The following is a 27,047-nucleotide window of genomic DNA, read 5'->3' as shown; positions in this document are numbered from 1 at the left end:
AGCCTTATGTGTAACCAGTATACCATATGAGAACTTTATAAAAGTGGCTAACTTGTCCCGAGAATTGTCTTTGTATCTTGCAGGAGAATTTTGATGATTTGCTGTCCTCCTTGAGATGGTCCATCATGACAATCAACTCCACGCGAGTGGACATAAGCCTGGCCAAAGGATTCCAGTCCTGGATCGTGTCCTTCATCCCCTACTTCAAAGAGTGGGTGGGGGTGGAAATGTTTTGGAACAGTCCTATGTGATGGATTAGTGTTTCTCCTCTGGATGGTCTGCTGACTCAAATCCCAAAGCCATAGGGACAAAGTGGTTATTGCACAAGCGCTGGCTGCCCTGGAACAGGGGGCCTCTTCTGATGTGTGGTTATCTATGTTAAAGCAGTAAGGTTTAAGCCAACCAGCTCCTGCACCCCTAGGACAATGGTCCATTGCACAGGGTGGAGTGCTTGGCTTAGCTAGCCCTGAAGGTTGTCGAGCTTAAGAGCATCGCACAGAGAATGACCCTCTCTGAGAGATAAGTCGCTCTGCTTAAGGGTTTTCTGCTGTATATTCCCTTTCCCAGAAAAATGGCAGAGGGCAGGCCGGATAGGTTCCAGGTGTCATGAGCCTAGGGACAGATTCCGTGTAAGCCCATTTTTATGTTTTCATTTTGGGAAGTGCGACCTCTATCTTTACCTTCCTAGGGAGTTGCCTTTCTGCAAAGAAGTAAAAAAAGGGGGATATGTGGAGGGCCGGACCACATTCTCCATTGCTTCTAGGAACAAAGGTAGAGATTGACCTCTGTGACCCCAAGGTGTGGCGGCACACGCCTTTAATCCCAGCGCACGTGCTTTGTAACTCTCTACCGCTGCGTCCCTGCCTACTCCCGAGGTTTCACCTGGGACTGGGAGCAGTTGACCAATCGAGGAATGACACGTCCAAAGCAGGGTCTGTTTCCTTTATAAGGGATGGGTTCCATCTTATCTGGGTCTCCGCCATGTGGCTTATGCTCTAGCTCCCAAGAGACATAAAGCTTTTCTGCAGAAGGATCCTATGTGTACCGCGTGGTTCTTGCTGGCGAGACGGTAGCGCGGGACACACACACACACACACACACACACACACATGCGCGCAAGCACGCACGCACGGGTTGTATCTCTCTGAAGAGTACTGAACACTTCAGGGGCCATTCTCTTCCGACATTCCAGGGAGTACTGAAGGCCTGAGGAGTCTGACGAAGAACCCCCATCAAGGCCTTCAGCCCCACACCCAGAAGAGATGAACTAATGACCGTTACCATGGGAGCAGCGACCCACTGTACAAAACCAAGGACAGAGAATTCTGTGGTCCTTCCCACAAGCCAAAGGGCTTTATTTGTTCCCGGATGAAGGGCAGCCGCAGCACGGTCCGCAGTAGGCAGGCTGTGGTCTGTAGTTTCCGGAACCTCAGGCTGGCTAGAGGGCAGGCAGCACCTTTCCAGCGCACTGGCCGAAACCAACGCGGTAGCCATCTCCCTGGCAGTGACCTGAAACACAGCGGGGCAGGATCAGCCACGGAGCTGCGGGCCTCCTGGGCTTGGGTGCTTCAGAGCACGGACTGGGGCAACATAAAGACAAAGGCGGCGTTGCTCAGGATGGAAGGCGACCGGTGGCTTTGCACACCCCGACGCTGCCTGGAACTGTGCCTCCTGCGACTCAGTGGCAGAAGGAAAAACAAAGATGGAGAGAAATGAGAACCCAACTGCCAGTGGAAGAAAACACAAACAATCCTGAGAAGACAAGAGGTCAAAAAGCCCAATGGGTCCGTGAACCAGATGCGCAGCAGATCTGTACCGTGAAGGATAGCAGACACAGAGAGGCCGGTGTGAGCGATGCCGCTATCACATGACCACAGGGAGGGAAATGGGTTTGTGTCACAGTGTTTCAGATGCCGAGAAAGAAGTCTCAATTAACTGTGAGCTGAAGGGCAGTGAGCAGTGAAGTGCCAGTCTGCGGGAACAGATCCCTGCGGGTCCAAAGCAGAATGCCCAGAGAGGACAGAAAGCAAGGCTTGGGATTGATGCCTGAAGCCACTTGCTCAAGCTGATGGGGTTTGGTTACTTTCTTCTCCTGTGTGATTCCCTACAGGGGCCACACTGGGACAGGGGCCCAGATTCAAATCCTGACTCTATGCGAGCCTGAATAAGGATGCAGATTTCTGTTGTAGTCTCCATGTATGAAGGATGAGGACTGAGTACACATGGGCGCCTTGTACCGTGTTTCATATGAACTACTGGTCATATGAAACTCATACTCGGTCATCAGGGAGTGACATAGGGACTTGTCTCATCAAGAAAGCAGAAAGCAGGGAAATGACAAGATGAAGGAAAGTCAGAGGAAGTCAGTAGGAAAGAGCCAAAGAGAGTCAGAGTATGTGAAGCTGGAAGGCATTATATGGGCCCTGGTACCCAATGCCCTGTGGCCAAGGCAGCACAAACTAGGGCTCCTGTGGATCCTGCTTCCCACAACCACACAGAAAAGGACTTTCCCTGCCTTCTGTGGTACAAACACCAAGAACACCATGGGGTTTCCTGCCTCAGCCCTGGGGCCCTTTTTTCCAGGCCTGACAGCTGCAGAGACAATTCTGCATTGTTCCAGGCAGCTTATTCAGGCTCTGTCATACTGACAACAGAGAGCCAGCGTCGCTTTCTCTCTCTCTCTCTCTCTCTCTCTCTCTCTCTCTCTCTCTCTCTCTCCCTCTCTCTCTCTCTTCCACATCAACACTGTGAAAAGCACGTTCACTCAATCCACAGGACCCCACAGCAAGGCCTGAGGTTGGCTGGTGGGCACTGGAGCAAGACCAGACACAAAGCTGGCATACAGCAGTTGGCGTCCTTGCTTGACAGGCAGAGGTCTAGCCTTGGAGAGCAGCTCGCAACGGGAACTGTATCCTGACCTTGCCGTCTGTGCAATCTGAATCACCTCCCTTATACGCCGCTAGGTTTTTTTACTTTGCAAATCTGGGGCAATGACACATTTCCAAAAGGCTCGGGTGAGTAGAAAGAGAAAGCACGGAAGCAGACCCACCTCCAACACCGCTGGGCTCTGCAGACATTTAATAAGCACAGTCGGCCCTTGGCGTCTCCAGGGTAAGCCCCTGGGTAGTTTGCATAGAGCCTACACACACGGTCCCTACACACTTCAAATCATCTAGAGGTGGCTTAAGGTGCCTAAGACAATACAAATGCTGTGTCAAGGGCTACACTGTATGGCTTAGGGAATAATGACAAGAAAACTGGCCATTTTCAGTACAGATACAACGTTTCTTAACATTTTCCCTTTGTAACTGGTTGGATACATGGACACTGAAGCACAGACACCGTGAGGCTCTACATAATCAACCAGAATTAGGATCAGTGGGAGCAAAATGGGTAGTGATCAACCCTGGGGTGCTGCTTGCCGTTTTGAGCTCTGACTGTACCTTTCTCCTTGGTTCAGCCCACTAAACAGTATGCCTAGCTTGTCTCTATGCACCTCAGATTGAGCTGCGAACTCCAACGATATCAGATCCCACACTGGCACCTACTTCACAGTGGAAAGGCTTTCAGGTGTGACTACGGAAACACTCCTCAAATAAGGCTATTTGCGTGGGTTCGGAAACCAACACAAGTATGTCCTAGGAGCCAAGGAGGGAGGTTTGAGGAACAGAACAAGACTGTGTGCTGATGGGAACAGGGACTGGAGCCCTGCTGGTGGCACTATAGCTGGAAGGCCAAGAATAGGCCTTTTCCCCAGACATCTGTAAGGAGTGCAGCCCCCCATCAGTTGCACAGCAGACTTCGGCCTTCCAGAGCCGTGAGAAAAAACCATCAAGCTCCTGAGCTCTTAGTGCAGCACAGGAAAGGGACAGGAGACCTTGGCTGGGTACGGAAGCTGACAGCCATGCTGCTGCCTTGAATGACATTGAGCTGCTGTCAGAGGATAGAGGTGGCAGGGAAGGCTGTGCCAGATTGTGTCAGGCTGTGCCAGGCTGAGGTTGGGGGTCCACTGGCTCTTAAGAAAAGCGGGTACTGTGATAGCAGAGGGTCTGTAGGAGAAGGAAGCTGAGTGAGCCACGCAGAAGCCCATGCTAAGACGTGATAGATTGTATGTGGCAGCAGATGGGAACCACGAGGGGATCTTGGACAGAACAGGAGCATTGTGGAGCAGGCAGGAGGACCCTGTGAGCAGGATTGATCGAAGGGTCTATTGTTGAAGCCCTGTGAGGGCTTCAGCTGTAGATCCGTAGGCGATCTAGGGCACACCAGCTGCACAGAGGGGACAGGGGAGGGGACAGAACAGACAACGATGAGGAAATGGGTCCAAGGTTCCAGTCCACAGGACAGACTGTTGGTACCAGGGCAGCATCAAGGAAGTACGTATGGGTCAGCAGAAGGTACACAAAAGGAAAGGAATGGCTGATGAGAGCAAATCAGGCAGGAAGGTACGAGATATATAAGTTTCATCAAAGAAAGGTCAAGATTCTCATCTCTCTAGAGACAGCCATGTAAAACAGCAGAGGGCACTAGTTCAAGTACTTTAGCTGTAACATACACTCCAGGCTTTAGATACCCCAAGGTGAGAAGAATTAGGACTGGACAGAGCCGCTACCTGGAGGGGAAACCAGACATCTTTATTCACAGTCTGCAAGGCCTCCATGGAGTGCCAACCTCACTGTGTAACCTGTGCAATAGGGCACAGGCGACACTGCAGTGTGAGCCTATGAGGGTCACTGCAGTGTGAGCCAATCAGAGTCACTGCAGTGTGAGCCAATCAGAGTCACCGCAGTGTGAGCCAATCAGAGTCACCGCAGTGTGAGCCAATCAGAGTCACTGCAGTGTGAGCCAATGAGAGTCACCGCAGTGTGAGCCAATGAGAGTCACCACAGTGTAAGCCAATCGGAGTCACCGCAGTGTGAGCCAATCAGAGTCACCACAGTGTGAGCCAATCAGAGTCACCGCAGTGTGAGCCAATCAGAGTCATCGCAGTGTGAGCCAATCAGAGTCACTGCAGTGTGAGCCAATCCTCATCTCTAGAGTTCCAGGATGCCCTCCAGGGAACTCAGGAGGGGTCCAGCGCACTTTTACCAAGAGTACAGCTGTTGGCATAATCCCAGAGCTCTGCTATCAAATTGTAAAGATGAGGCCAATCGAGTCCCAGAATGTTGATTGCCTCAATTGTCACACTGTTGGTGAGTCCCTAGGAGGTCACCGGAATGGTGATGACTCCAAGAAGTGGTCTTCTAACCATGATCATGCCTTCCTTGCTATTAATAAACATGTGAAGGACAGAAGGGCAACCAACGATATGAGGCCTCCAACTTCCTGGAAAGGGCTGGCGAGAATTTTAGGTACTGCCATAATCATGCCCTCCTGACCCCAGGTTCAGATCAGCCCCTGCCCATGGTTTGATACATAGTCCAGAAAGCAAGGGCCCCATCATTACTGGGTAATTTGCTGTGTGTGTGTGAGTGTGTGTGTGTGTGTATGTGGTAGGGGGATGCAAAATGATCTCTCACTGTGTTTCCTGTGTGGACACTAACACATGAAGTTCCCAGAAGCCCAGGCAATAGCCCAGGGCATACAGTGCAAACACAGAATCCAGAAACTCCAGTAAATGCACAGCAGACAGATGGCCCCATGGCCAGATGGGTATTCTCAGCCTGAGGGGTTTGTGGGATGCACCTGTTATGATGACTTCATCGCCATCCAGCAGGAAGGTCCTGGTCTGGCCCTGGCCCAGATCGATGGCCTTTGTTCCCCTCCAGGACAGTTCTAGCATAGAGCCAAAGCTTCCAGGTTCCTTTATGGGGGGGGGGGGGGGAGAACATGCATTTATATCTTGGTGATATAATAGGTCAGTTCTAGTGTGACAGTACGGTGAGACACAGGGGCCCATAAAACCTTTGAGGCCACTGCAGATGCGTCCTGGTGGCTCCATCTTTCCTGTAAGCATGTTGTCTATTAAGGGTCCTGTGCCTATAGCGTGCCCAGGGTACTGCTTCAGTGTACCTTCTCATTCCACTGACTGCAGCTCACAACTCCCAAGTAGTATCACACTCAGCACTATATCACTAGTGAGAGACTGTCACCTCCCAGTTACCATGGCCAGGATCTCACCTATTCACCACCCCACATCATCATTTCCAAGTTGTGTACCCCTTTCCCCAGGCTCGTGGTGGTGCAGGGGCAGATGAGAAGTCTGCTGCAGTGAGGTCACCTCCTTCTGTGTTAGATAGGGTGATTGCTGCTTTCTGGGGAGACAGAGTCAAGCTCTGGTTCTTCCGCAGGTCTCCTTTACCCCCAACTTGCTCAACTGGCCTATCTTTGGCTTGGGGACCCAGTGGGTATTTTGACACTCACGGATCCACTGATGGTTCCAGAAGCCAGGAGGTCCCCGGGTCTCAGATTGCATCCATTAACAGAGTGGTGCGTGAGCTGCTGCAGCATGGTCCAGTACATATGCTGAGGGCACAGACACAGTAGGATACGTGTGGGCATCCTGCTTCCTGGGCAGGATGTCGTCTGCTTGCTCCATGCCCATGCCTTCCCTGCCCCCACACTCCATGCATACTTACAATGCCTGTCTCTCTTCAGCTGAGATTCTGCCTTCCTCTAGTCCCTCTCCAGATGACCTGCTGTCCACCTGCTAAGGTTCTGACCCCCCTTGTCCATCAGCTTCCACATGGCTTCCCCTGGAACCTCATCTCTCCCAACACCCTTTTCTAAGATGTCTGAAAGCTGGGTCTTCTCAGCCTTTTCTGTCTGCTCAGGCCTGGGAGTTCCCGGAGTCATTCCTGGTGGACTGTCCCTCCTGCAGTAAGGCCTGGGTGACCACCCCCCACTCCAGGACTTGGAACTGACACTGTCCCTGGAGCCGAAGTGATTTTAACAGAATGTCAGAGCAGAATGGCAATGACAGGGCGGGACTTGAGGTCAAGGCTCCTGTGCCTGAAACGCTCAAAGGCCACGTATGCCCAAGCCTCTAAAATGACACAGCTTCCTGGGTCTCCCTTCTATAGCCATACTGGCAGGCAACGAATCCTCAGTAGTGGATTCTTCTCTTGGTTCTTCCTCAAGTTCCTTACTTCTTTTAACTAGAAGAAAGGTTATGCAAAACAAATGCAACTGTTCGTAGAGTCTTTAAGTGGCCAAAGGACATAAGAAGAGGTGGCCAGCTGTGTTAGTCGTTACAGAAATACAACTGAAGCCATGACCCCCCGAATGGCTGAGCTGCAAAGCCAAAAGCTACATGTCCACACATAAAGGAGCAGAATTTCTTAGATGTCACCAGTGGGAGTGTTCATGGGATGGCTAATCTCAGTTGCCAACTTGATGCTATCTAGAAGAAGCCACTGTGAAGGACTGTGCAGATTCAGTTGGCCTACGGACACACCTATGAGCGATTCTCTCGATCAGGTTAACCAGAGGTGAAACATCTTGGAAAGCTATTCAAAAGTATTCCTAGGTGTGCACTCTGCTTTGTGGTATGTGTGTGTGTGTGTGTGTGTGTGTGTGCGTGCATGTGTACATGCATGCATGCATGTGTTATGATCCAGCAGTTGTATTTCTGGGTATGTACCCAACAGAAATGTGCATATGTGTACTCCAAGAGATGTGTACTCGAACGCTGACAGTAATTCAAGGGCGGCCAAAATATGGAAGCAACCCAATGCTCATCACCCATTGTGAAGCTGGCACTGTCACACCCTTTTATAGCAGTGAGATAATCCAGTTCATACTGCAAATGACAACGTGGCTGGACCTCACAAACGAACAATGAAGCCCAGCGGATGATATGCACACTGTAACCATCCCATACAATACTGATAAAGAGACAAAGTCTTTATGGCAAGAGAAGCAAGGAGATATGGCCTGCCTTGGGGAAATGATGGCGTGTCTGTAGAGAGGCAGTAGGCTGCTGAGGGCTGGGTATTCCCCTTTCTGACATGGGCGCTGGGTGCACAGGGATGCTTGCTCTGTGAGATTTCCTCAGTCTCTCCACTTAGGATGCTAGCACTTTCATATATGTATTGTATCTGTGTGTGTGTGTGTGTGTGTGTGTGTGTGTGCTGTTATTTCATTAAAAACCTCTCATTTTTGATGGCTCTGCATTTAAGAACACAGACTTCTCTAGCAGAGAACCTGAGGTGGTTTTTCAGCACCTAGGCTGGGAGTCTCACAACCCCCATGTAACGTCAACTCCAGGGATCACTCTATTCTGGACTCCGTAGATGTTTACACATGCATGTGCATACACACACAGGCACACACAATTGTAAAAATAATAATATTTTTAAAAGTTTGATCAAAAATAAGTGGGCTGCTGAGATGTCTCCGTTAGTAAAGTTTGCTGCACAGGCATAAGGGCCCAAGTTTGACTGAGTCTCCATGGCCCACAGAATGTGGTATGAGCCTGGGATAATCTGGGTGCAATGTGTGCCTGTAATCTCTGCACTAAGGTGGAAGAGACAGCAGGATCCTTGAGATTTCTGGCCAGCAGGCCTAGCCCATCCATGAGCTTCAGATTCAGGGAGAAACCTTGTCTCAAAAATAAAATGGAGAATGACTAAGGAAGACAGCCACTGTCAGCCTCAGGCCCCTTCATGTGCACACACACACACAGCACTTCCAATCAATCCAGCCCGTGAGGACATGGGATCCAGAGGCTGAACCTTACAGGATGCGAAATGCACCCAGAAAACTTTGGTCACATTTGTACAGCAGCCTCAGTCTTGACAGGACTCTGAGATGCCGTGTGTGTTTAGAAAGGACAAGAGTCATGGGGACTTCAGGCTTTCAGGTTGGCTGTCATCTCATTCCTAGGTGGCTGCTATTCTCCTGTTCCTGTCCCCTTCTTCCCCTCCACAAAGCAACCCAGCGGCCCCCAAACTCACCTTAAAGTTGGACCGGCAGATGGTAGCCGCCTGGCTCATTCCTTCTCCTGTCAGAGATTGAGTAGTGACACCCATAAGATTGAGTCCCACTGATCAGAAGGAAAACTTTCAAATTGGTTCCACTTGTCTGCTAGGATTTTACTTAGTCTGTGGAACAATAAGCTTAGAGGGTGTCAGAGTTTGGATATGCCCACCGAGGCTATCTAGTCCAGGGAGGGCAGAGACATGCACCTAAGCGGTTTTTTTTTCCCACCCAGAGCAAGCACCACTGTCAGAGGCATGTGTGCTGCTGAGTTTAGACATGGCTTCAGAGTACCTTTTCCTACAGTGTTCCTAACATCCACCATATATGCTGAAACTTACATATGACTTTGATCAAACACAGCCTGCAACTCTCTGGACAACTGGTCTACCTGCTACACTTCTGTAATAACAGATAGTGTAGTCGTTCACCATTGATGTCAGCAGTCCTTACTAAGCACCTGCTTCATTCAGGATTACTGACATCTTCTGATAGTATGAACCCCTAGAAAGTGCTTCCCCCCCTCAAAACCAGCCCCTCTACCACAGAAGGTATGCTCTGCAGCCCCACAGGAAGTCAAGCTGCCTACATTGCTGCTTTCCAACCCTGATATTCTGATGTCAGCTTGGAACCTCAAAACTGTGACTTGAGCTCTGTACCCCTGGATGTGGTGGTTTCACTCCCATCCCATCCCTCCCCACCAGGGCCCTTCATTGACACAGGGAAATGACCAGAACAAGAGCAAAATAGGAAGGCACTGCAAGGATGTGTCTGGGAGTGAACGCATGAGCTTGGAATTTACAACACTGGTACTTAGTTCCAGCCTGGGCCTAGCCAGCCCCATGACTCAGGGTGATTCTTCTTCTCTGAGCCTCAGTTTCCTGACTTGAAACATGAAAGGATGGGACCAGAAGATTCCCAGAGGAGGGTGCTGCTATGGCTCTTAGATCTTTCCTAGATGGAGCATCCTGCTACCTGATCCTTAAGAAACTGAGCCCAAAGAAAGAAAGAAAGAAAGAAAGAAAGAAAGAAAGAAAGAAAGAAAGAAAGAAAGAAAGAAAGAAAAAGAAAGAAAGAAAGAAAAACTGAGTCTCCTGCCTCTCATGAGGACTGAAACCCGGGAACTGGCCTAAGGACACAGAACAGAATGTGTGTAACCACAGACAAAAGGAGAGAAATTGAGGGAACAAGGAGCCAGCTAGAGTTTGGCCTTGAGGAACTAAATGTCTCCAAATGTGCCCCCAGCAAGCTCTCTTCCACCAAGACATGAAGATGACACCTGCCCCTTCCTAGTGAAGGTTCTGTTCTAGGTCTGTGTTTAGGTCTATGAATCAGTTTCCTTGGTCATCACCATAGTGTGACAAACCAAGGCTATAATTCCCCTCTTTCACAGATGACAAACTAGGGGATTACCTGGTAACTTGCCCAAGCCCCAAAACTGGACAGGAGTGGTGCTGAGACCGGACCTCCACCACAGCCTGCACAGCAGCCCCTCCCACCACAGCTTTGTCTGCAGAGCCAGCCACTCACTGCACAGTTCAGTCTGTGGAGAGGCTCGGTGGAGGCAGGCCATCAGCATCGGATCTCTGGGCTGCCCAACCTGCAGTTCAGGGCGGAGCCCAACTTCGCACAGTCCCATGAGCCTCTGAAATCAGGCTTTCCAACAGGCACTTGATGAAATGTGCCACACCTCTGGGGTGCAGTGTAAGGTGGGTGGCAGGGACAGATGTGACTAGAGACTAGGGTGGACTCTGGCTGGAAGAGCAGGCAGACACAGAATGAAGGACCAGGGTTCCCATGTGCGACAATACCTCTAAACTAGAGGATGGCCCTCACATTCTTTTTTCTTTACAAGAGCCCTAGGCAGCTCCAGACTGGTGCAGGTGCCTCTAGGGTCACCCAGCCAAAGCTCAGAATTCACTGGGGCAGTGGCACCTGCTCATGCCCGCCTGCTGAACATGGGTAACACCGCTCACCCTGAAACATACCTTTCAAAGCAACGGACAGGTTGATATCAAATGTGTAGGGCTGGCTGTGGCAGAGATACGGCAAGGGCTTGGGGTCCTAGAGGGAAGAGTACGTCAGAGAGAAGGGCTGAGTTTCCAGCAGCCTCTGTACCCCAGCGCAGAGTGTGCCAAGTGGCAGCAATGTTTCTTCTCCAGAGACCCAATCCCTGCTCACTGTTCATAGATAGGACAGGAGGTCACGTGCTAGGGGGTGCATAAGCAGGTTAGAGGTCACAGGGCCAAAGGAGCAATGCTGTAGCAATCTCAGGGAGAACAGACGTGGGAAGGGGACCATGGGAAACAAGATGGTCCATAGAGCCTGTAAGGAAAGACCAGGACAATAGAGAGGGTAAGGTAGGTGCCCTTGAAAGCAAAGTGCCTAGCAACAGTGAATCTGGTCAGGTGAATTTGGTGCTGGGACACCTGGGGAGGCAGCTGATGGCCAGGCAGAGATGCTCCCCATTGAGCAAAATGAGTATTTCCCTAAAGGACAATACAAACATCATGTAGTGGGACAGAAGATCACGCTGGGTAATTTGAACAGTTGTGTGTTTCTAATGGTCAGTGTGACCAGGGATGCTAGGTGGGAATACAGCTCTTTCCCAGTGCATGAAGGGTTAAACTCGAAGCTGCTTTCGAGGAGAAAAAATAAAAACAAACCACCACCAACAAAAAACACTGATTAGTTGGGAAGGGACAAGGGTGGTGACAGCTGCACATAAATGGTACTGGGAAGGACAGAGATAGCTTGGGGGTTCAGACAGATCTGTGAAGATGGACCTGGAGGGAGGACGTGGGCCATTGAAGGCAGGGCCCCATCAGATCCTGTGAAGGCAGAAAAGAAGAGGGAGGGTGGAGGGAGACAGACAAATGTGAAGGAGAGCAGCAGAAGGGAGAGGTGGGTGCTCTGACGGGGACAGCTAGGGAAGTTCCAAGGAGACGGAGTGAAAATCTTGCAGGGTCTTTTATGAAGGACAGATTTGCAGGGTAAGTCCCCCGGGTTGTGGAAGCAGGAAGATACATGGATGAGTGAGGGAGAAAAGCGGAAGCACCACAGGCTCAGGAGACAATGCCAGGGAGAAAGCAGAGAGCCCTGAGCAGAACCTTCTGGTGGAGAGCTGGACCCAGAGACAAGGGAGAACCAGAGTGGTCATCTGACAGAGCTACGTTTAAGAGAACATCCATGAAAACTGGGGCCTACACGGTGTTGGCCTTAAGGCCATAAAGGCAGGGTGGCTGCAGTGAAGGGGTGAGACAGAGCATACTGTGACAAAGTGGGGGATGAGAGCGAGGACCACTGGCCCAGCCCTGGGCAAGGGGGTTGGGAACAGTGTCACAGAGACAATGCACTTTCCCCTATACCCTCTACTCCAATGCATTCTACAAATTAGACTCCAGAGGGAGCCATTGCACAGAGCAAAATTGTGCTATGGGGCAGCCATTCAGTTTTGCCAGACAGTTTCCTGAGTGCAGAGAACTCTAAAAGCTACAAATGTATATTTTCCCTATGAACTGTTAGAGGGACAGAAACCCCTGACGTCACGGCTGCCTGACCTGCACCACGATCCTGCAAGCACGACACGTCTCTGTATTAGCTCAGAGGGCAGCAGAAAAGGGCAGAAACGGGAACTTAGAGCAGGGCTTTCAGCAGAGGGGTGTTTACCTGCTCCGGGTTGGACACCACAAAGGGCATGAGGGCATCCATGGGCACCACCCATGGGGAGATGGTGGTTCCAAAGCTCTTCCCCAGGAACGGCCCAAGAGGGACGTATTCCCATTGCTGGATGTCTCGGGCTACAGGAGAAGAGCAAGCTTAGGGTTCGTGATGGCATACAGGCCCACTCCAAGCTGCTTCTTGGCCTGCATGGACCTCTCCACAGGGCTCTGGCAAGCCAGACCTCCCAGGGAATCATGTGGGGTGTCCTTCTGTTTATGTGCTGCTTTTATTGGCTAATAAATAAAGCTGCTTTGGCCTATGGCAGGGCAGTATATAGCCAGGCTGTAACATAGATAGATAGATAGATAGATAGATAGATAGATAGATAGATAGATAGATAGATAGTGAGACTAGGTAGAGTCAGAGAGATGCCATGTAACTGCCAAAGAAGAAAGACATCAGAATGCCAAAACCTTACCTGTAGGCCAGTTTTATGGCGATACACAGATTAATAAAAAAAATGGGTTATAAGAGTTATCCAGGAATATGCCTATGCTATTGGCCAAGTAGCGTTGTAGTTAATATAGTTTCTATGTGATTATTCAGGTCTGGGCAGCCAGGAACGGTACAGCAGCCTCCGTTTACAGAGGAACGAAAAGAAGAATGTTGTGTGAAGACAGAGGTCCTAGGAGGCACGGTGCCAGGGTACAACAAAGGGTAACAGGGCAATCCCTGAGTGGGCGAGGCCCTCTCCTGGGACGTGTGAACCCACTTCCTTTTACACATGGTATCGGGGTGGAGAGCTGGGGCTCAGATGCTAGGCTGCTGAACTTGAAGTCTCAGCTCAGTCACTGGCTAAAATCCCTCCACACTTAGCTCTTCATCAGCAGAATGGGATGCTGGTGCTGGTAACAGGGAGTGGAGATGGGCGGGGCTTGACAAAGGTTTAGGTACTGTCAGTACCGACTTTCCTTGTATGAGGAAGCCCCTAGGGGAAGCTGTGATTGGCCCACATCCTCAGAGCTACACGTCTGTGTGGCAGCCCCCTTTAGTCCTTGGGTTTCCTGTCCCACATTCAACCCCCATGTGCCCGTGCGCAGAGCAGCGGCTGAAGCCAAGCCACTAGGTAATTACCACTCCAGTCGTTCATGAGGACCATCCCAAATATGTGCTCGTGGGCTTTGGAGATAGGGATCGGCTCTCCATATCTGTTCCCAGGGCCTACAAAGAAAGCCTGTCACAGGGAAAGTCGGTTAGAATCAAGACGGCCTGTAAACCGGGCGGTGGTGGTGCACGCCTTTAATCCCAGCACTCGGGAGGCAGAGGCAGGCGGATCTCTGTGAATTCAAGGCCAGCCTGGTCAGTTCCAGGACAGGCACTAAAGCTATAGAGAAGCCCTGTCTCGGAAAACCAAAAAAAAAAAAAAAAAAAAAGGAAAAAGAAAAAAGACGGCCTGTCATTCGGGGTCATTGCTGGTTGCAGGGCAAAGGGAAAGTATGTCCAGCCTGGGGACCAGGTGCTTGCTAATTCACTGGATCTCTAAGACAAGAACTGCACTCATGTGTGCCCTGTTTTCCTAGCAGCCCCATGACAGTTTCTGCTCCTTTCTTTGTTCCCTATACTCCATATGCTCGTGAAGAATTGAAGCATCAGGTAGACTCATACCACAGCACCTGACACAGTGCCTCACAGCCCAACCTGTCCCCAGATGAATGAGATGTTTGTGACAGCCATGAACCAACAGAACATCCAGTCATGTCCATGGGAAACTAAAAGGTGCAGGTAGGACAGGGTGGGGTGGGGGCGACTCCTTCAAGAGCACAGAATCAGCTACATTCATGACGTCAGGGTCAGTTTTATTTGTGTGGTGACAGGGCAAAGTTTTCATCAAGATAAAAAGAAAAAAGATCCGAGGGCACCGAGGCATGAAGGATGCCCCCACGTTCAAGACCAGGGGATCTCCGCCTCATTTCTCATAGCTGCCCGCGGGTCTTTGGCACTCTCATAATAAATGTGTAATTTAAATAAAAAGCGGAGCCTGACTGGGAGGAGAAAAGGGAGGGGAAACTTTTGGGGAAAAAAAGATTTTAAATTATAAATAAATGTTTAAAAAAAAGGGGGAGCCTTGGTGTAAGCTTGTTTCTGAAATGGTGCAGGCCCTGCCACAGGTATAACGAGGTGGAGAGGGTGACTTGATGCTTGTTGCTCACATATGAACATATAAAATCACCACGAATGAGAATGGAAGAGGTGAAACGCTGCTCCCACCAGAAGCAAAGGGATGGTTTCCGCAGCCTCTGGCTGCAGCACTCACCAACTGAACAGTCAGCTGGTTTATCTAACTACACTTTACTTCTTTTTGTTAACAGCATCTGCTATAGCGTCAGCTCATCAACACTGAATTCCCCGTCAAGAGCTGCAGGGAATAAAGGATGGTTTTCCAGCACGGGTCTATAAGGGACCTCTGCCCTCTTGGAGTTAGGAATGCACAAAGGCTCTCCACTCGGGGGACACAATAAATAACAAAATCAACTCAAAGCACATGAGTATGTGGGAAATACGAAGTGGGGGGGGTAGACCAGAAAAATAACACATGTTTATAGAATGAGATCTGAAAGAAGAAGACAGGGAGCCTGGTGTGACCTCCACTGGGGACAAGTGTGTGCAATCAGGAGACTCAGATTTTCCACTTCTCCCTGTGGCAATGACTTGTGTTACTATTTGGGTTGCAAATAAGTTTAGCGAGTAGGTGAATTCACAAACACAGGACCTGAAGAAAGGGCACCAGCATCAATGGTCCCATGGGGTCACGGGGCTGCTATCTGTGGCTGGGCGGGTGTGAACTGCTGCCCCAGAAAGAGAGCTCGCCTGCTGCAGGCCTTTGTGGATCCCACTCAGTAAAGCTCGGCACATAACTCACCATCTCCAACTCCATGTCCAGGAGTTTGCAGGCACCATACACGGGAGGCTTTGCTGGGGAAGACAGCAGATAAAAGCAGCCATCAACACCAGACTGCAGAGCTCCTAGCAACGGGGCAGAGCTGGGTGTTGCCAGGGCCTGGGTATTTGGAGTCCCTTACAGTTATCAGGTCTCATCTGTCCCATGGGTCTTCGGATTGGGGTGCCAGATACCACAATGGAGGAAGCCCGGCCATGGTATCCCACGGGTAAGTGGAGCCTAACAAAGGAGGGAGAAAGGATGTGGGTGCCAGAGATGTTACATGCGGTGTAAAATAAACTTCAAAAAGAAATAGAGTCAGTACACACTTATTGTTCAAAAGGTCAAACATGTGCCCAAGTGTCCATGGAAAAACGAATGGAGAAACCAAACACAGTGCATCATGGGGGGCGGAGGGGAAGATTCAGGTTTAAGAAGAAAAGGTGGCAGGGTGTGCCAGCAATCCCAGCCCTATGTAGGCAGAGGAGGACCACAAGCCTGTAGCAGCCTGATGTACATAGTAGGTTCTAGGCCAGCTGGGACTAGCTCCACCGTAAGGGGGAGAAAGTAGAGGAAAAATAAAAAACCTGAGTTTCTCTGACTACAGACAAGAGTTCTGCTGCTTTCCTTTGTGGGCCCTGCTCAGAACAATAGCTCTCCAAGGCTGGGGAACACTTTCAGAGGATGCTTGGAAGACAAGGCTATAGAGAGGAAATAAAAGAACATAGGCAGTTGGCCAGCAAAAGAATCTAAAGGTCAATCAAGCATCGCAGGGGATTAATTCCCATGTCTGTTCTCCAGAGGGGAGCTGAAGCGACCGACCCACAGGCTTTTCATAGTCCCCCACCCCTAAAGTCTGAGGGGACCAGAAGCGAGATCTGCTGTTTCCAGAGGCCGTGACATGATCCATTCTAGTTTTCCTCCTAGACTGCTTTGACCAAAGGGGGGGTCTTTGCAGCTCCTGGGGAGAGAGAGATGATTTCGAATTCATCCCAACGTCTGGTCTAGGACATACCAATTGGGCATCAGCGCGTTCTCCTTGCCCCTGAACATAATGCCAACGTTAGTGGCGTGCTGCCGAGAGGAGTAGAAGTCTGTGTAGTCTCCTGCAGAAGGAAGACCCCAAACAGCCAGTGATCCAGAGGGAGGAAGCCTAGTCCCAAGAGAAGGGGCTCACACCCCTCTTCAACATTCAAGGACCCCCTCAGGAAAAAGTAACATACACTTCCTGAGTCAGAGAGTGAGATTTAAATATGAAATGGCTGCCCCGCTCCCTCCCACCTGGACCACAGAGAACTGTTACTACCCTCACATGGACAACCCTTGGTGTGCCTTTGTTTAACATAAGCCTGCTCGCTAGCCGCACTTCTCCCTTCCCTCTGTCGGTTTAAATCCTGGCGAGGCCTAGGTCCCCTTCTGAACCCTTCTTTGGAGTGGGTTCACTGTGCTCCAGTCCCAAGCAAGCAGATCTTTGAGAAACTGTCACCATTCAGGTCGGTCTCAGCTCGGCCCGTATTTCACGTGACTGGCCCTCAGCACCAAGAACAAGGCATCTTGTCTCTGTATTTGAACTTGTATATCAGTGCCTAATGATTGTGATGAGCTGAACGTGGAGGTTCATAGGCTCCAGGCGTCCCTCTCTCACATGTGAATGAATTACCGAGATCTGCCAGGAAGCCCACTTATGGTACTTTGCTTACCCATCTTCCTGAACCTTGGACCACCACCGCCCCCACAGCAAAGCTGAGTACCCCAATCCTAGCAGCTTGGACGAGAAGTGGAGATGGAAAGAGAAGGAGAGGGCACAGTCTGGGAGTCAGCTAAGCAAGGGGCAGCCAGCCTGAGCCCTGCTCACTACTTCCCACCTCCAGGCCTGTGCACAGAAGCAAGAGCGAGTGTGTTTGTCACAAAATAATCAGGTCCATGACAGAAGAAACAGGAAGTCACAGCATCCGTTAACTGGAAAGGATGAAGGACCCCGAGAAGATGACTAGTTTGCCGTGAAAGTAGAGCACAGTCCTGAAGGGAAGCAAGAGATGAGCCCATCCTCACGCCCACCTCCCACCTTTAGCTGTGGGCATTAGCACCTCTGCAAGACGTTGCTGCGTGGAGAAATGGGTTCAGGGAATCCCATCCTTCCAGGCTGAACTGTAAAGCTCTCAGATCACAGGTGTCCAGGTAAGAGCAGAGGCTCCCTCTCTTGGTTGACATAGGATACAGCCTACACCTGGCCTCAGGCTGATGGACCCATCTCATTTTCAGCCAGCAACTTGCTGATTCGGTCAAATCAGATGCCAAGCACACATGGGCCCTGCAGGGCCTTCTAGATTTCCTCAAAACTCTTCTGACAGCTCACAGTGCCTCCCCCACAACCTTCTGGGAAGAAGGAGCAAATTGCTGTTCAGGGAGACATGTAGGTAGTCACAAACTTAGGCTGTTATTTCTTTGGGAGAGCAGGCTTGAGACAACCTGAGCCGAGGCTAACCGTCTGCTGAGCTTGGTCATGTTGGGATCAGCAGGCAATCCTAACGTCCTCACACTGTATTCTTCCCACCAAGATACAGGGATCCAAGCATCTGCCCAGCCATCCAGGCCCCCTGAGCTACTCTGGATGACCTAACAGGGAAGCAGGACTCACCTACGGTCGCGGGAAGGTGCATTGTGGCAGCAGCCTGGGAGACGAAGGCGCTGAAACACAGAATCAAGGGCTCCATCCGGTCTTTCAGGCCCAGAGCCCTCCCACCGCATGCAACCCAGAACAGGGCTGAGTGAAGCTGCCAGGCAGCCAAGCAACGATGCATAAGGGCACTGCCAACTACCCTGGCCTCATCCCCCCCTGCCATGTCCCTCTTTTCCCGTGTGTTCCTCACCGCTGCCGAAGTTTATTGTCATCTCTGAGCCTGGCTTGGCTGGCAGACAGCAAGTCCTGCAAGGCTGCTCTTGCCTCCTTCCAGGCAGCTTGACCCAGGCCCATAAAGCTGTTGAGAGTTGTCTAAGGCCAAAACAGGATTAGAGACGGTTACGCCTGAGAAAGTCCTCGAGCCATCTCTCCTGCCAGAGTCTGCGCTCTCTCCATGCATTCACAAGCTGGGACCCTTGTCCATATGTTTGTCCTCTCTCTGCATAGAGCAAGAGAAAGCTGGTCCCCTTTCTTGATGTCCCTGTCTATTCCTGGATATCCCCTCCCCTGCATGATGCTCAGTAGCTATTATGTGGACAGCCACCCACAAACTGCACAAGTCCCACTTCTCTAGTGACAATGCTGACTCTGGGCCAGAGGGTGGCCAGGAAGACCGACAGGGAAGATGTATACAAAGCTCCTGCACAAAAGAGGTGCTCAGGGAACACCACAAGCACCCCTGCCTGTGTGTCAGGAAAAAGCGGATCCTACAAGCCGACCTGTGATGAGGGAGAAAAGACCCATCTCCCATAGACATGGAGGCCAAACTGGCTGTCCCCTGGCACTACTGCATGCCTTGAGGGCAGGGCAGTCACTCTATGCAGGTACAAACAAGGATGGATGCTCCAGTGATGCGGGAGAATTGTCTGTATTCTGTCAATCATATTTTAATAAAACACTGATTGGCCAGGCAGGCAGTATAGGCGGGAAAGCCAGACAGGAAGTAGAGGTGGAGCAAAGAGACTGGGAGTATTCTGGGAAGCAGGAAGCTCCTTCTGCCCAGACCACCGGAGAGCAAAGATGTAAGCTGTCCCCCCACCCCCCACCCCCGCTGGAAAAGGTACTGAGCCATGTGGCTAACGTAGATAAGGATAATGGGGTAACATAAGTTATAAGAGCTAATAAGTAGCCTGACCTAATGGGCCAATCAGTTTATAATCTTATGGAGTCCTGTGTGTGATTTTCCTTGGGGTATGCCGGCTGTGGGGTACCGGGCGGGACAGAAACCCCAACAAGCCGGCCCCTCATGTTATACTCCAGGACTGTTCTCTTGAAGGACTGGGCAGCCAACCCCCACAAACAAGAAGGCCAGGATGACTGTGTCAAGCTGTACCCCAAATCTGGACTGTAAGGGTCATGGTTCCTTATCTCAACGTTGTCCTGGGCCTTGAAAGACCAAAGCGTGAATAGCCCAGGATAAAAAGAAACCAGAGTTATATTCTATCCTCATCTCATGGGCAACTTGGAGAGACACACTGGAGTCAGGAGCTCACATTCTGCTGAGAGACCACCCTAAGGCGTCAAGGCTACCTCCTGCCACCTATATGTCTCAGAACAGCTCCCACTTACCCAGGGATAAGCTGTGACTAAGGAAACACTATCTCATTCACAGTAGGTAGTAAAATGGCCACGATTCATGACACAGCGTCCTACCTCATCGAAGACATGCTGGTGTTTGGAAAGGACAGGTCCGGTGAAGAGGTGTTTAATGACACTGAGGTCCAAGATCTGGTCACCGATGGCCACACCAATCCGTGGCTTTGGCTGGGAGGAGAAAGACACAGTCAGTTCTGATAGTCAGTTCTGTTACAGTTCATTCACTGTAACAGAAACCCAATACTTAGGGACTCGTGGGTTCCTTTGGGACAACCCTCATAAGGAGAGGACGGAAGACCAGGATCCAGGATAAGAAAGAAAGCAAAGTTATGATCTCTTGATGGGAAATTAATCAAATTCCTTCCCCCATAGACTAGAGGAAGAACAGGTAGCCTGTGGAAGCAAAGTTCCCAGCATTGCTTGCCTGCATCTAGTGATGAGCTGCTCACCACCTTACCAAGAACCTGAATTCCTTTTCATACTGGGCCTAGGACTTTGCTTGGGGCCATTCTCTTACGAAGCAGAGCAGTGAGTGCTTCACATGTTGTAACTTGGAGCGACGGCTCTGTGGTAGCCTGAACTCAACAGAACTCAGGTAGCAGGGTGCTGAAGAAGCAACGGTGCTCTGACCACAAGAATAAATTTTGCTTATGCCCACATAAAAGCTCTGCAGGAGTTCAGATGGATACCGCGGACCAAATATTTTGTCAAGGCTGGCCCCTGGCCCCACAACACTAAGCACGTTGGAAGACTTCACCTCCTGGAACTCTGTCCTAAGCCAGACCTCCTTGGCACCTGAACCAACAGTCCTGCCATTCTAGGGATTTCATAGGAGTTGAAAGGCGGACTTCTTGGCTGACACTGTCTTCAGTGCCTGCTCCTTTCAGTGGGCAGAGTGAAGTGTAGAAGGAGCAGTTGTCCACACGTTGGCGCCATTTGTAGAAGGAGCGGGGGGGGGGGGGGGGGGGGGCTGTGTCCCGCCACCCGGCTAACTTACCACCAAAATAATTACACGGAAACTGTATTCTTTTAAACACTGCCAGGCCCATTAGCTCTAGCCTCTTATTGGCTAACTCTTACATATTGATTCAACCCATTTCTAATAATCTGTGTAGCACCATGAGGTCATGGCTTACCGGGAAAGATTCAGCATATCTGACCTGGTGGCTGGTTCCATGGCATCTGCCTCACTTCCCTTCTTCCCAGCATTCTGTTCTGTCTACTCCACCTATCTATGTTCTGACCTATCGGGCCAAGCAGTTTCTCTATTAATTAACCAATGAAAGCAACAAATAGAAAGAAGACCCACCTACATCAGAGAAGCATCTGCAAAGCACACCCTAAGTGTTAGGGATAGACCAAGGCCACAGGACCCTGAGAAGCTTCACCAGTGAACCCATATGTCCTCAGCTCTGTAGCTCTGCGGGCCTCAGTCTCCCTACTCTGCTTCAAAGAACACAGAGCTGAGTGAGCTGAGCTACACGGATCCTGGTAACAGTCCGCTTGGGTGATGTATAGGACGGTGTTACAAGGAAAGGGTCCCTTGTTTGTCCCAGCCACCCAGCTAGCTTACATCCGAAATAACCACACAGAAACTGTATTAATTAAAACACTGCTTGGCCATTAGCTCTAACTTCTTTATTGGCTAACTCTTACATATTAGTTTAACCCATCTCCATTAATCTGTGTATCGCCACATGGCTGTGGCTTACCGGAGATTCTAACCGGTGTCCATCTCAGGCAGAGGATCCATGGCTTCTCTGACTCTGCCCTTCTTCCTCCCAGCATTCAGTTCTGTCTTCTCCGCCTACCTAAGTTCCTATCTATCAGGCCCAAAGCAGTTTCTTTATTCATTAACCAATGAAAGCAACACATGAACAGAAGAACCTCCTACACCAGGACAGACCATGGGGCAATCATCCTAAGCCTTGCTGAAGGCAAGAAAGAACCGCTATCATTGCATCACCTCTGTGACCTAATCATAGGCATCACCTGCCTGGTCATACATGAACAAGGCCTATAAATTGTGCTGAGTCACTTTGGTGCTACAACAGCTGTCGAAGGAGAGGAGTAATCGGCAGTTCTATCCAGACCTAATGCCCATGAGCCACAACTACCACTGGAATAGCAAGCTACCCATAATGCACCAATATCGGCACTTATATCCCAAGGATAACCAATAGCTGTCTAGTTGGACTTATGGCCTGCTCAACATGAGGTAACCCATGCCTGTTACTATAAACCAAGCCAACTGCCCATGGCTGGCGAGGTCACAGACTCAAGAGAAGAACCTACTATTGTCATTTTCCTAAACCAGTGCAATGCCTAAGTGTGTTCTAAATATGTATCTTTATACTCACAGGTAAGTGTAATTCTCACCTCTCATCAAAGTAGTATCTTTTTGCAATAGATAGAAACCATTAGGTGGCTCTCTAATGGTCAAAATGTAGAGGACCACTAACTCATCCTGGGTGCCCAATCCCATGCTATATCTGCAATGCAATCCCAACTCCAGCAGCACAGGAAAAAATCACCCATGAGGGAGCAGAAAGACAGTAAGAGTCGGTGGCCCAGGACACCTGTTGACAGATCATTTCCCCTAGACATGACCAGGGAATGACACCTAGGAACTCTCAACAATATAGTTGCCAGCACAACAACACCAGTTGGTCCGCCAATACTGATGGGAAATTCTCCATGGTCCCACCCCCAGATGAAGAGCTACAGGAGCTCAATCAATAGTTACCTCCAGGAACAAACTCCTGTACAAACTGACCAATTCCTAGCAATTCCAGCCCTGGACACATGTACATATGAACAAAGCTAAATGCATTTAAGGGGTTATATATACATATAAATATAACATGCAACAACAATAAAGAAGGGATCATGAATTTGGGAGGGGGAAGAGAGAAGTTGGAGGGAGGAGAGGGAGAAGCAGGAATGATGTAGATGCAGTGCTTACATAAGAAATTCTCAAAAAATTAAATTTCAAAATTAAAAATTAAATTTTTATTACTACTTGAAAACAAAAGAAGCTGGGCATAGTGGCACACGCCTTTAATCCCACACTCAGGAAGCAGAGGCAGGCAGATTTCTGAGTTTGAGGTCAGCCTGGTTTACAGATCTAGTTCCAGAGGAGGCATGGCTATACAGGGAAACCCTGCCTTGAAAAAACAAAACAAAACAACAAAAAACCCCAAAAACCCAAAATGATGATGATGGTGGTGGCAATGATGATGATAAAGAAACGGCAGAGTATGGTGTCTGGAAAGCCTCTAGTTGCACATAAAAGAACAGTAACTCCGGATTCGCCTGCGAGGGTAAGCCAGAGCCCCTTACTACCCAGCCAAGTGCTGAGGATGGGCTTTGCATGCACAAACCTTCCTGCCTGACCCGCCTGGTGCTCCCAAACAAGGCTGAGAGCATCTCTGCTGAGGGCACAGTACTGTCCTGAGCCAGAGGGAGTATTCTGCCCCCAGAAGGTGGTTGGCTGGCACAGGTTAAGGCTCCACACACCTCCTATGTGGAAAGGGTGACCCATTAACTTTGCATCCTTGCAACATCTACTCATCATGCCTGGTGGTTGTGAAACCAGCAGTTAGCTCTTCTGACCAAGGCGTTCAGCACAGACAGGATACAAAAGGGCAGTCCTCTGGGCAACAAATGGAGAAGCGGACCAACTGCCAGGAATCCTTTTCTTCCTTCCTTCTGTTGGTGCCTGCTAGCCAAGCACTTTGCCTCTGCTACCTGTCATTCCTGGCAAAAAATATTCTGACTCCTATTAGGTGCGCGCAGTTCCCTTGGCTCTCTGGCTTACAACACTGAACCAACAGTGTGAGCAAAACGCAAGCAGAAAATGCCACAAACATTTCGGAAGGATGTGCTTTGCCTTCCTGAGGACCCCTATGTATTTGCTGATAACTCAGCTCCACTAAAACCGTTTTCAAAGACTTCTTTCTAATCGGACTATGTACACAAGTCCAAGTTTGTTTCTCTTGCCCCACTGGGCTTGTGATCAGTTCAGGGAATGCCCAGCAGGTCACACTAGAGCAGAAAGAATTTAGGCTAGAGAACCTGGTGTCTTAGACTGCACAGGCCAAGAAGTGCTTGCTCAAAAATTATGGGAGTCAGCTGGTACTTTCCAGGTTGTAGGGTCAAGGACTAGCAGTAAAGTGAACGACCACCCGGCCGACAGGACTACACGTCCATTTCTAGATCACAATAATCGCACCGGCCTGCTGTCCAGGCGAGGGGTGATAACTCCCTTATCTCTTTGCATCTGGTTCTCGCACAACCCCACAGAAGCAGAGACTGAATTTCAACATCCTGCACAGTCGCATTCGAGCCACAGGCGCCTTCCACCGAGGCTCGGGAGGAACCAACCGGAGCTCCCACCTCCCCGCGCCCGAGCCCAAGCTCACGTGGCTTTGAGTGGAGAAAACGCCATAGGGCAGGTTTTGGATGGGAAAGTCCGAGTCCTCGGCCACCGGAATATAGGACATGCTGACGAGCACCCAGCAGGAAAACCCGTGGCGGGCAGGGTTTGGCTAGCGGGACTGTGCTTAGGGCGAGAGGAGCACTCAGACGCAGAGACCGCCCCGAACCCAAGGCCCGTACTCAGTACTGCCTGGCAACACCCCTACCCGCCCCTCGGGACCGCCCTCCCCCCCACCTCCGAACACCCTTTGCGCCTCCCTTACTCCGGGTCCACCCTCTGTACCACCCAGCACTCGACCCAGGACCACCCCATTTCGCTCTTCTGTGACCTCCCCGCACCCAGGACCACCGCACCCAACCGTACACATAAAATAATCCTCCTTATCCAGCCCAGAGATGACCCGAACCTCGGAAACGCCCCGCCCCCGGCCTTCCCCCGGGACTCGTCTACGCCCCGCCTTGGTCCTGCCCCCTCTCCGTCCGGGAACCCGGACCGTTCCGCCCCTGTGTCCATAGGGCCGTCTATCTGGTCCAACCCTTGGGTCTAGGTATTCGTTCTCACCTAGAACGCCCAAGGCCCTGCCCCTGTAGGTGCCTCATTTCCAGGCCCCGCAGTGCTTCAAAGCGATCCCGCCTCCCTAGGAGCCCTGCTTTTCCTCGGACCCCACCTCCAGTTTGCACTTGGGGATCCACCTGATGACCCCATTCTTCAGTCCAGGGTCGCCTCCAGCTCCTCCGGCGTCACTGGATACTGCAGACGCCCCAGCTCATCTGCCTGTGTAGCCTCGTTCGGGGTCCCCAGAGATGCTTTCCAGAGCTGTTGGTGAAGGGTGGAGTTGGCGCCAACATCCGGAAAAGTGTGACGTGCCTGGCTAACCTCTCAGGGTTCTTCTGCCTCACCTTTTCTCCCTTTATAATACTAGCGGGAGGTCCGCTTCTGAGTAGATAAAAGAATTCTATTAGTTAATATTGGTAGACTGCCTAGAATCGTACCTGGCATACGCGCGCCCGTGTGTGTGTGTGTGTGTGTGTGTGTGTGTGTGTGTGTGTGTGTGTGTAATAAGAGGGAGGGAGGAAAGACTATGGACTCTGGGTCCAAAATGTTAGAAGTAGGACTAATCACTCACTAGAAACTTGGGCGTGCACGTTAGTTCAAGAAAGGTCTATGGGGGTACCCCTCAGATTATGGCTTTGTTAGTGCAAATGCTTCAGGAACGCAATCTGCTAAAATACAAAGGATTATTTGAATCCTTTTGTATTTGCGAAGATGTGCTCTATGGCTTAAACTGTGGTCTATTTTTGAGAAAAGTTCTATGGGCTTCTGAGAATTTGTACTCTCTAGCTGTTGGAGGGTTTAATGTTTAATATTGTCAACTTGCCTATCGGATTTAGAATCACAATGGGAACACCTACGCGTGTCTGTGTGTTTCGCAAAGGTTAACTGAATGTGGACAGCACCACTTTGGGCTGGAGGCCTTGAATAAGTGAAGGAGAAATGGAGCTAGATACAAGCATTCATCTTTCTCTGCTTCCTGGCTGTGGACGCAGTGATCGGCCTCTTCCCTCACTGTACCACACCTTCTCACGTTCCTTCCCCACTAATAGTGGGCTTCATCTCCTCAAACTGTAAACCTTACCAAACTCGTCCACCCTTAAGTACCCCATCAAGTATCTGGTCACATCAGTGAGAAATTAATACAGATGGAATATTCTGTAGATGTTAAGTTGGCTTAACCTAAATTGACCTCTGAAGGTTTTTTTTTTATTGATTTTTAGTCTGTATGTAGGACCTGCCTACTGATGAGAGTGAAATATTAAAGTCGCTCTCTGTTCTTTTCAAGTCCACTGGTGTTTGCTTTATGAAACTGGGAGCTCCATTCAAACTATAGTGCGTGTGTGTTTATGATTGTTGTATCTTTTCAGTGGATTTTTACTAATATGTAGTGACTTTGTCTCTTCTAGTTTTGGTTTGATGTCTACTTTTTCAGTTATCAGAATAGCTATGTCAGCTTCTATTCACCTGGTAAATTGAGTGATGTCACACAGGTATGTTTCTTAGAGACAAGAGACAGTTCGATCTTGTTCTTTAATCCAATCTGCCTCTTTGAATTGAATGTTAAAGATAGTTTACTTTAGGCCATTGTTTTTAACATTATTTTTTTCTTTTGAAGTCAAGGTTCTCATTCTGGTACTAAGGCTGATCTGGAACTCAGTAAGTAGTCCAGGCTAGCCTCAAAGTTGTAGCTACCTGAATCTCTTTAATACTGGAACTCTGGCATCACCATGCCCAGCAGCTCAGACTATTATTGACAATTCCTACACATTTTGTTGTTTTTTTCTGGTTGGTCGGGATGTTCATTCTTTTCTTTCCTATTTTGATTAGAAGTTTGCTTATTGTTTTGGGCACGTGGATTGTTCCTTAGTTCTCCTTTGCTTGTGTATATTCCTCTGATGAAATTTATTCTTTCCCATGTTCTCTTGGCTGAGCCTCTCCTTTCCTCTCTGTGTCTAGGATTCTCCAAGTACACTCTGTGATCGTGAATGGCAACAATGTGTGCTTGTTTGAAAAGGCTTTATTTCTCCATGAGTTTAAAAAACAGTTTTGATAGGTTGGTAGTTTTTTGTTTTTTTTTTAACCTCCAAAACTTGAAATCTATCATCCCATGCTTTCCTGACGTCCAGGGTTTCTGTTGAGAAGTCTGTTATTCTGACGTTTCCATTTGTGACTTGACACTTTTACTTCTTTTAATGTTCTTTTGTACAGTGTACACTGAATAAGTGTTCTGATCACGCCCACTGGGGGTTCTAAAT

At 49.8% G+C, this 27,047-nt stretch overlaps 1 protein-coding gene across 2 annotated transcripts; it reads right to left on the bottom strand.

Annotated features, from left to right (window-relative positions):
- Positions 1-1,323: 1,323 nt before the first annotated feature.
- Positions 1,324-24,410, bottom strand: Fah (fumarylacetoacetate hydrolase). 2 transcript variants are annotated; one of them, XM_048435248.3, is made up of 14 exons: positions 24,221-24,410; positions 19,854-19,964; positions 18,391-18,512; positions 18,159-18,208; positions 16,536-16,626; positions 15,663-15,760; positions 15,503-15,555; positions 13,717-13,816; positions 12,589-12,719; positions 10,908-10,983; positions 8,898-8,944; positions 6,364-6,465; positions 5,686-5,803; positions 1,324-1,509 (listed from the first exon to the last, which is right to left on the bottom strand). In XM_048435248.3, exons 1-14 carry the CDS (start codon positions 24,299-24,301, stop codon positions 1,439-1,441), a joined length of 1,251 nt encoding a protein of 416 aa, XP_048291205.2. In that variant the 5' UTR covers positions 24,302-24,410; the 3' UTR covers positions 1,324-1,438. The 2 variants fall into 2 exon arrangements, with proteins under 2 accessions (XP_048291205.2, XP_085539164.1); XM_085683038.2 differs by lacking the exon at positions 24,221-24,410 and adding an exon at positions 21,509-21,546.
- Between the last annotated feature and the right edge of the window lie 2,637 nt (positions 24,411-27,047).

This window comes from Myodes glareolus, chromosome 24 (genome assembly GCF_982192425.1).
Source record: "Myodes glareolus chromosome 24, mMyoGla1.1, whole genome shotgun sequence".
NCBI lineage: Eukaryota > Metazoa > Chordata > Mammalia > Rodentia > Cricetidae > Myodes > Myodes glareolus.
The sequence above is the reverse complement of the archived record's forward strand: the minus strand, read 5'-3'. Positions and strand labels throughout refer to the sequence as shown.

Excerpts from the sequence above, each read along its gene's own strand:
- Fah (XM_048435248.3), bottom strand. The coding sequence starts at position 24,301 with ATGTCCTATATTCCGGTGGCCGAGGACTCGGACTTTCCCATCCAAAAC. Across the intron at positions 16,627-18,158 it reads GCACCTTCCCGCGACCGTAG|GAGACTACACAGACTTCTAC; the intron begins GTGAGTCCTGCT and ends TTCCTTCTGCAG. Across the intron at positions 15,556-15,662 it reads ACAGATGAGACCTGATAACT|CAAAGCCTCCCGTGTATGGT; the intron begins GTAAGGGACTCC and ends TGTCTTCCCCAG.